The sequence below is a fragment of the Natator depressus genome, chromosome 1 (assembly GCF_965152275.1).
Source record: "Natator depressus isolate rNatDep1 chromosome 1, rNatDep2.hap1, whole genome shotgun sequence".
Lineage (NCBI taxonomy): Eukaryota > Metazoa > Chordata > Testudines > Cheloniidae > Natator > Natator depressus.
In genome coordinates, this window is record NC_134234.1 from 215,454,423 (window position 1) to 215,464,314 (window position 9,892).

The 9,892-nt window shown below is 47.4% G+C and overlaps 1 protein-coding gene across 1 annotated transcript; it reads left to right on the forward strand.

Annotated features, from left to right (window-relative positions):
• Positions 1-3,436: 3,436 nt before the first annotated feature.
• Positions 3,437-9,396, forward strand: LOC141984968 (C-type lectin domain family 6 member A-like). Its single transcript, XM_074948580.1, has 6 exons — positions 3,437-3,473; positions 3,975-4,076; positions 4,676-4,786; positions 8,388-8,533; positions 8,729-8,862; positions 9,237-9,396. The coding sequence occupies exons 1-6, from the start codon at positions 3,437-3,439 to the stop codon at positions 9,394-9,396; spliced, it is 690 nt and encodes a 229-aa protein (XP_074804681.1).
• Positions 9,397-9,892: the final 496 nt, after the last annotated feature.

The window sequence follows — 9,892 nt, forward strand, 5'->3', positions numbered from 1 at the left end:
GGTAGATTTACCTCGCTGCACCTTCTCTGTGAGTGACTGCAGTGTGACCTAGAGGAATGAATCCCCTAGACGGGGGCGGGGGGAAGCAAATGAGTACAAAACAAATCTGGTCTATTTCTTGTTTTGATCCACTCCATCTATCTTTTACATCTTTGGCTGGCAGCAGACGGTGCAGAAGGACTGCATGCCATCCACATCTCATGGCTGCTCGGCAGAAGACGGTGCAGTAGGACTGCTAGCCATCCTCAACTCTTGCTTGCCTGGCAGAAGATGGTACAGTACGACTGCTAGCAATCCGTATCGCCTGCCTGCTCACCATAAGATGGTTCAATAGGACTGACTGCAGGACTAAAGAGAATGACCTGGTCAAGTCACTCTTAATTTAGTCCCTGCGCCCATGTCTGCTCAGGCGCTCCTGGCCGACGTGGCCAGGAGCACCTCGGACATGACGATGACGGCTACCAGTCGTATTGCACCGTCTGCTACCACAAGGCAATGGGTTGCTGCTACTGTGTAGCAATGCAGTACCGCGTCTGCCAGCACCCAGGAGACATACGGTGACGGTTACCTGAGCGGGCTCCATGCTTGCCGTGGTATGGCGTCTGCACAGGTAACTCAGGAAAAAAGGCGCGAAACGATTGTCTGCCCTTGCTTTCACAGAGGGAGGGAGGGAATGGGGGCCTGACGATATGTACCCAGAACCACCCGCGACAATGTTTTAGCCCCATCAGGCATTGGGATCTCAACCCAGAATTCCAATGGGCAGCGGAGACTGCGGGAACTGTGGGATAGCTACCCACAGTGCAACACTCCGGAAGTCAACGCTGCCTCGGTACTGTGGAAGCACTCCGCCGAGTTAATGCACTTAATGCACTTAGAGCATTTTCTGTGGGGACACACACACTCGATTATATAAAACCGATTTCTAAAAAACCGACTTCTATAAATTTGGCCTAATTTCGTAGTGTAGACATACCCCTAGTTCTCATCTCACCGGGGAGACAGGGCAGGGTTGGTTCCTGCAGCACATTCTCCACTTCCTTATCTCATCCTGCTTTGAATGACTTGCGCAATGGGGTTTCCACCACTTCCTTTGAAGAGGTCTCAGTCCTGTTAATGGATTTAGAGGACGAATGTCTGATGCTGTGTAGATGGTTCTCTCCTGGTGGGGCCTTAACTTTTTTTCTCTGAATACTATAAAGTTTCCTTTCATACATGGTGACTTTGAGGCTGTATCTATTGACATCTTTATCTTAATAAAGTCACATCTTAATACACCGAACCTAAGCTGGTTGATTCCTGGGCACCAAGCTCGACCTCATGCAAAGTTCGAGTTCCCCAATGTGCTGGGATGAAATCTTACTCAGTCTCCCTCATTTGTGCTGTGCAGCATGGCCCTTGCTTGTCCTCCCATGACCTGGGCTCCCCACACAGCTTTGCCAATGCCCCTCAGTCCTGCCCTGCAGCAGAATCTGCTGTTTCAACCAAAGGCTTCCTACACAGCTTCATCCTATCATAAGAACGGCCATACTGGGTCAAGCCAAAGGTCCATAGCCCAGTATCTTGTCTTCTGACAGTGGCCAATGCCAGGTGCCCCAGAGGGAATGAACAGAACAGGTAATCATCAAGTGATCCATCCCCTGGCACCTACTCCCAGGGCTACACACAGGGCTCCTATTTCTTTCAGTCTCATAGGATTTAAGGATGGTAGATGGATGGATTAGATACATAGTGTAAGGGTTTATTGCAAACAGACCCTCTGTATTCAGAGCCAACCACTGTCTCAAATGATGCACCAACTAAAAAGACCTAGGAAATGCTCATACCTCCTAAGTAACACTCATACTGTATAAGGGACACCTAGGGTGGCCATACGTCCTGTTTTGGCTTGGACAGTGCCTTTTTTAAGCCCTGTCCTGGGCGTCCTGAATTTTTTGGCAAAATTGGGCATTTGTCCTTTGCTTTTGCCAACTGATCATCAGTTGGCAAGAGCAAACTGGAGGAGAGCGGGGCCTTAAACGAGCCCTTTGCAGTGTCCCGTTTTCCCTTTGGGAAAATATGGCCACCCTACAGACATCCGATATAAGGAGGCATGGGCTCCCTGATCAGTCATGCTGGAGCACTGAGGGGGAGTAGGAACCAGTTCCTCATTCCAGATGGAATTCAAAGGTCTAAACTGGCTGAGTCACATGTAACTCTCCCAGGGTACAGGAGGGGAGCAAGTGGATTCAGCAGTTGAGGGAGGTAAGCAGGGCAGTCCCGTTCATGGCCAGTAGGAGGAGACTGTTGGTACAGCACCCTAGGTGATCCCACTACCCGCTGTTTCATAATCATTCTTCAGTACACGCCAGGCACCTCCAGCATCCCTGACACATTTACACCTTGTCCACATGGGGAAGTTAGTGCGCACTAAGCTATAGTGTGACTTTAAAGTGCACTAGCTACTCTGCACTAACTCCCTGTGTGGACACTCTTACTGTGCACCAAGAGTGCCCTCGGGAAGTTTGGCTTGATGCACTTTTAAAGTGTATTAAGCTATTGCGCAAAGACTTACTCCTGGGACATCTAAGGGGGCTGTGTTTCATTCAGGGCTCCCTCCCTAACTGTTCCTTCAGCTAGGGGGGCTTGTTCCCCCCAGTCCTCAAAAGAGGTTGTGGGGCTGAACTCCAGCTCTCAGGAGCCCCACATGGGATCGGATGGATGTCTAGGCCACCCAGTTGGAGGCCCTATGTCTTCCTTGGGTCCTGGGTCCCCTGCATCTCACCCTCATCTCCTCCAAGCACCACCCAACCCAGTACGGCAGCGCCGTGGGAGTCAAGATGCCAGTGCTTTCACTGCCAGTGCCTGCTCAGGGGACACCCATCAAGAAGGATTCTCGTTTCAGGGCATAAGGGGTAGGGTGAGCAATAGAGCCCAGGGTGGCATTATCTACCCCGGGGAAACCCTAAAGGACCCATAGGAGAGGATGTGTGTCACTATCCGCGTCTCAAAAGCCAATCCTGGACTAGAGAGCTATAGGTGGGGTCTAGCGGAAAATTGAGTAAGAGATGGCTTGCCGCAGCCACTGAGGAGATCCGCGCAGGGCGGGTCCCACTGACTTTGGGGCAGGGGGGACCATGAGGTTCTGTGGGGTGCAGAGGAGGGAGGTTACTTCTCTCTATACCTTTGTGAGGTCCATGTTTGGCTCATTTTAGTTTCACTTCATGTTCCTCTCTCAGTATTTTTCCCCCTGATAAGAAGGCAGCAAACCCTCAGCTTCCCTTTCCACCCACTCAGTGGGGTTCCTCAAACTCCACTGCTGCTTGCCAGTCCCAGCAGAGAATTTATATGCTCCCTGTTTGTGTCTGGCCACCTCCAAAAACACCTAATTCCTGTGGTCGTGATTACATGTGAAACCCGAAGTCACTGACTGGGAGATCAAATTCTGGGAGAGGCCATGAGCCCAACAGGGGAAACCAGCCCTGGAACTACAGGTGACAAGGGGGATTTTATCTCTGCTCTGCTGGGGGATGGATGGTGGTAATGACGGCTGGAAAAGGGAATGGCCAAAGACCGATGGAGAAGTCAGAACAATAGAAGAGCCTTACAGAAATGGGTGATCCAAGGAGAGAGAGCATGAGATAGAGGTGCCGAGAGGGAAGGGAAGGAGAGAGGGACAAGAACTGGGGGTGAGATGGGAGGGAAATTGGCAGGGGAGTGAGGAGAGAAAAGCCAAAGCAAAGAAGGGGAGCAAGAATGAAATTTGGAAAAGGAAGAAATGGAATAGAAGCAGTGAAGGAACAGACAGTGAGGAGAGAGAAGAGGAGAGAGGTAGAAGAAAAGGAAAGACAAAAGAGTAATGGGGGAGAAGAAGAGATGGCTCCTGTGAGCACACAAGAGGAAAACCTAGCAAGTGCCTCCAGGCACTGTGCTAGAAACAGACCCTCCTGCTCCTTTGGCTCTGGTCTGTGTGATTGCTCCCTGGTGTATTTCAGCCCTTGCAGAGAAGAGGGGAGGCTGCCCCTGGCTGAGCACCTGGGTCGTTCCTGTGATCTCCATCCTGATCCTCAGTGCCTGTTTCATCTCCAGCATCCTCGGTGGGTTCTGGCTGCTGCTTATTCAGCTGGATTGGAAAGAACAGCAAATAAGATGCAATAAGCAGGGATTGTATGGCTCTCTGGGGGATTGGTCCCTCCCCCTGTGGAGGGTGTTATGAAAGGATTTGTCCTGCTTTTTCCCTCAGCCCTAACTTACAAAAATAAAGAGGTTCCCAGTGAAATGAGTGGCTGGTATATTCAGAACCAGGAAAGGGAAATGCACATTCACATGGTATGTTGACAGCCGGTGGAACTCACTGCTGCAGGGGGTCATTGAGTCAGATACAATACCAGGGTTTAAAGAGGAACGGGATACATTTATGTGGAGCAGCAACATTGGTGCTGCTGCTAGCATGGATAGAGGTACTAGCTGACCTGTTTCAGGGCATGATCTGATCACTGCGAAGGTCGGGTAGAATCCCCCTTTCCTCCAGTCTGGGATTATACTGCACAATGAGGCACAAGATGTGAGGATGCGCCTTCCTGTGGGGCACTTCGCAAGAGACAGACCAAGAGTCTGTTCTCACCCTCCAGATCCGGTCCCCCTCTCCCACTGGCTAGTGCTATAATTCTGGTTTTCTTCCTCTCCGTGTCTGTAGTCACCTGGCGTTGGGACACTAGGACACGGCATGAAGAGCAAGAGAAACTGTCTTGTCTGCTCCGGTATCTGAAGGAAAAAACTTGTGTCTCAGAGGGTCAGGCAGGGACAGGTCAGTATGAATGAAAGTGGGCAGAAATGACTCCCCACCACGTGCAATTCCCTCTCTTTCTGGGACTTGGACTCTGATTTAAACTCCTGTGTAGACTGAAGAGATCCTCACCTTGGGTGGGGCTGGTAATCAAGTGAGATCACACAAACCAGCCAGTTGAGCCCTGCCTTACGTGGATGGGTAAACAGGCACTAACACAGCGAGAGCTGGAGGGAGTGGTGTTGGAGGCTCAGTAGCGGGTGCTGTTTTTGCTGAGACTGTAATGAAGGTCTATTTTGGGAGACTTTTCTATCTGGGAAAATCAAAATTAAAGGTTTTGGTTTGGGGAATGGGTAAACATTTAGTTTCAATTGAAACTGTCAAAATGAAATGTTTGGTATTTCTGAGTCAAATTTTTTCAGAACGTTTTGTTCCTTAAAGTTTCAATATTTCAACTTTTCATCCCGACTGAGGATGAATACAAATGTCAAAATATTGTTTTTTCCTTTGGGACAGTAATTCTCATTTTTGCTCCACTTTAAAGAATAACTTAACAAATGTCTCCTTTTTGTAATTTACACAGCCTTAGCTCAAACTTAAATACAAGGAGAGCTGCGTGAATAACTGAGTTTTTGATTTACTAAGCACATCAAAAAAGTTGAAAGAAATTCATCTTGGGTCAAAAAAAACTTTGATTGACCAGAAATGAAACATTTCATTTTGGTTTTGAGTTTTTAAAGATTTCTTAAAAGAAAACTGATGTAAAATTTAAAACAAGAAGTTAATTTGACGCAAATTCTCAAAATGTTTCCTTTGACCCAAATCTTCATTTTTTGGTGAACGAAAGTTGCATTCAAAAACTTTCACCCATCTCTACTTACAAGAGGGAGACAGAAGTTAAAAATGTTTTCTTTTTTCCCTAAGAAATCCCACAAGAGAACCATATCTTAAAAGGAGTTAGACTTTAAACATATATCTCCATAAAAATAATCAGGGTGAAATCATGACCCTATTGAAGTCAATATGAGTTTTGCCACTGACTTTATTGGAACCAGGATTTCATGCTAAGTGTTTAAATATTTTATTTTCTAAGTCTGTGACTACAATCTGGTCTGCTCTAATGCCCAAACTATGAGATAAAGTGAGTCAGTAAACAGTGACCTTATACGTTCGTTTATCAACAGAGCAGTCCAGCTGACAGTCAGACAGAGGGCCAGGTCTGCCCCTTTATTCATAGCCAGTTGTACCTTACTTCAGAAATAGTCCCATTCACTTCAGTCAGCTTTCCTGTGGAATAAGGTACCACCACTTCTGCCTAGCTCTTGTATAGTCCTTTTTTATCAGTAGGTTTCAAAGCACTTTGTGAAGGTGGGCAGTATCATTGTCCTCAAATTGTAAATGGGGAAACTGAGGCAAGGGTTTTACACAGGGTCTCCCAGAAGGCCAGTGGCAGAACTGGGAACAGAACCTAGAACTCCAGTCCAGGGTTCTGTCTACTAGGCAACTCAATGTGAGTAATAGTGGCCAAACAAGATCTTGTGAAGAAGGCAAGAGGTTGCAGTAGGGATCATGTCCTCATTGGCGGTAGAGGTACAGCTTGTCCATTCAAAATGTATAGTTTTGCCTCTCAATTAATTAAAAGTTGAGCTCTTAAGAAGTCAAACACAATTCGTCTTGCTCGATACAGGAGTAATGATGAAATTCTAGGGCCTGTGACATACAGGAGGCAGGAGGTCAGAGTAGATGATCTAATGGCCTTAAAGTCTATGAATCTGTGGAACTTATGTGTTTTTCTTGTGTGTATGTCGGAGTTAAGGCTTAAATGACAGTTTTTTAAGCTGTTGGTGTGACCAATGTGTTGTGGAAGGAGGACAGTAATAGGTAAGAGTAGCAAAGTTTTCTCTTGGTGTCAGTAGAGAAACAGAAGTGTGGTTGTTGACCTGAACTGTTTGTGCTGTAGATTTTCAGCCTTTGAGGAAAATGTTCTTGAAGTGGAACAGAGCAACAATAATTAACATTAAAGAAAGATTTTTCTGTGTGAATTTTCCTAGTTTTAAAAGAAACTGTTTAAACTGGACATGAAAACTAAAAAAGCAAATAAAGCAGAACGTTGCAAATAACAATGCCAATGTAGTGAAGAACACAGTGACTGCAGTGAGTGTTCTTACGTGGTGAAATGTCAAGTTCGATTAAATGAAGCCACTGCAGCTTCGCAAATTTGCTGTCACACATAAAAGACATATGGCAATACGTAGTAAAGGATGGCCTCATAGTTTAAATGGGCACTTTCAAATTGGTAATGTTGAAGTCGGTGTTGACATTAGAATCAGCAGGGTCCCCATTATTCTCCATTAGACACAAATCTCTGGTGCATCCTTAACTATGGCTTTATTACCACTCCACCATAACATGACAAATTAGAGGCTGTCGGAAGAGAGAGCAACGGTGGAAGACTGACTAAAAGGAATGAGTTTTGAGGAGTGATTTGCGGCAGGAGCCCATGGAGGTCAAGTAGGATAGTCTAGGTTTCGAGGACACAGCGACAAAAGGTGCAGAGCTATTTGTGGAAGAAGACCAGGAGAGTGATGAGATAAGCTGAAGTGGCTGAATGTAGGAGTAGAAAGCGACTATAGATGAGATGGAGATAGGGGCAGAGTTGTGAAGGCCCCTGAAGGTGTGGGTGAGGGGTTTGAATCTGACCCAGCAGAATAACAAAGCCAATGTGGAGACTCAAGTGGGAAAGGATAGGGAGATGAAATGGCAGCAATATTATATATAAGGGACACAGTATGAAACCTGGGGAGGCCAGAGAGGGGTAGGTGCAGCAGTCAAGATTACAGAGAGATGGCCACAGTTTGGACTGAGGATTTGGCTGTAGCAATGGAGAGAGAAAAGGACTGGCAGTGTTGAGCAGCAGGATGGATTTGGGGATAAAGGAGGGAGAGACAGAGGAGTTAAATACTGTATATACAAAGATTACAGGTCTAAGTGGGGGATACTGAAATTGTTATTTATGATATAGACGGGAGCAGAGGAGGTTTTCTCTAGGGGAGCTCATGAGTCGAATGGAGAGAGGTGGGAATGAATGGTTCGTAAGGGTGAGAGAAAACATCATAGCAGAGACAACACATGAAGCCATTGAAGTGGATGAGGTCATCTAGGGGTGGGGTGTGGAGTGAGAAGAGTGAGGAACTCTGAAGGAAAAGGACAGAGGGGGAGAAGGTGAAGGAGGAGACACTAAGGGAGAGGCTGCCACAGCAAGCACATAAGCAGGAAGGGAAACAGTCCAGCACAGAACTAGTTAGTGTGTGTTAATGGTCTACCAGTGCCTCCAGGGGGCAAGCACAATGAGGGAAAGAACTGACCAGGAGGGATTTAGGGGGAAGAATTAGGTATAAAAAAGACCAAGTAGGAGAAAAAATAATTCAGGCTGCTGGTCGTGAATCATTTCCTCACCATGAAGGCCTCTGTTAGTCCCCATTGCTCGAGATATGTGTGGAATGAAGATGGACTGGATGGAACTGCCCTGTACTGGCCCTGGGGCCTGAACTGGGTGTCACCTACCAAGTCCTTTCCATTTTTATTTTCCATGTTTCATTCTTCTCTCCCCTCACAGAGCAAGTATGGATGTGCTGCCCCAAGGGCTGGGAGCCCTTTCAGGCCAGCTGCTACTACTTCTCAAAAGACTTGATGACCTGGGATGACAGTGAGAGGAACTGCACAGAGATGGGCTGCCACCTGGTGGTGATCAACACAAGAGCTGAGCAGGTAACTTGCTGAGACTCAGGCTCCTCTGGGCACTCAGAGTGTAGCCCTGAAGAGGATGTTTGGGCTCTGTGTTCATTCAGTCCTGGGCTTCCTCATCCATCACATCCAGCACCACCACACCCTACAGGGACCCCCGTCTCCTACTGTCTGCCCAGGGACTGCACCTGGTGGAGATTTTATTTTATTTTAATCCAGGATTTCATCTTCACTCAGGTAAATGGAACAGTTACAGGCCACCAACAAAGGAATTACTGTATTGGTCTGACTGATCAGGAGAAGAAAAGACAGTGGCGCTGGGTGGATGGGACTCCATATAACAATATTACAGCGTGAGTATTTCCTGGGATGGAGAACACTTGCCACCCTCCACATAGTTCCAGGGTTAGTATACAAAGTAGTGTGTGTGTGTGTGTGTGTGTGTGTGTGTGTGTGTGTGTGTGTGTGTGTGTGTGTGTGTGTGAGAGCACCTTACCCACGACTGGAACGAACTATATCTGGTCTAATAGAGAGAAGATTTACAAAGGGAACATGGATAGAGGCTTTGAATGAATTTTAGAGAACAGTGTACTGAAGAAGAGGAGTGTTTGTGGCTGATTCAAGTGTTGCAATTCTCCTTCTCCTCTTATCATCACCAGCTACAACTCTTTTCCCTGCAATGTTTATAATGATGCATCTCTAACACACGAGCTTCTCTCTTTTACAGGTTCTGGAGACCTGGGGAACCCAGTCATCACGCCAATGAGAACTGTGTTGTCATGTATGTGTCGGCAAAACAAAATGCATATGGTAACAGGAATTGGAATAACGTCCTTTGTTCCAATACATTTCATCGAATCTGTGAGACTGCAGCACTTAGATTTTGAGGAAGAACCCCCATCCTGGGTGTGAGACTGGAGAGTCCCCCTATCTCTTGCTTGGGTCAGCTCCCAGAGAGATCTGGTGGGATGGTTTTGATCAGCCCTGGGCTATCATGACATTGGGCTTAGGTGGTGGAGGATGATGTTGGGGCCCAAACTCTCTCACTAGATGGAACTAGTGGTTCCCAGACTTGTTCCGCCGCTTGTGCAGGGAAAGCCCCTGGCGGGCCGGGCCAGTTTGTTTACCTGCCACGTCCGCAGGTTCAGTGGGGGCCAGTACATCCCTTGGCTCGCGCCGCTTTCAGCAGCTCCCATTGGCCTGGAACAGCGAACCGCGGCCACTGGGAGCCGCGATCGGCCGAACCAGCGGACGTAGCAGGTAAACAAACCGGCCCGGCCCACCAGGGGCTTTCCCTGCACAAGCGGTGGAACAAGTCTGGGAACCACTGCACTAGATCAATTTTGGAAAAATCTGAAAACTGATGAAAATATCTAAAGTGGA

Bases quoted from the DNA above. Each gene is read 5' to 3' on its own strand.
- LOC141984968 (XM_074948580.1), top strand. From the start codon at position 3,437: ATGAGCCCAACAGGGGAAACCAGCCCTGGAACTACAG. The intron at 4,787-8,387 runs GTCAGTATGAAT...TCACAGAGCAAG, and splicing joins AGAGGGTCAGGCAGGGACAG to TATGGATGTGCTGCCCCAAG. The intron at 8,534-8,728 runs GTAACTTGCTGA...ATTTTAATCCAG, and splicing joins TCAACACAAGAGCTGAGCAG to GATTTCATCTTCACTCAGGT.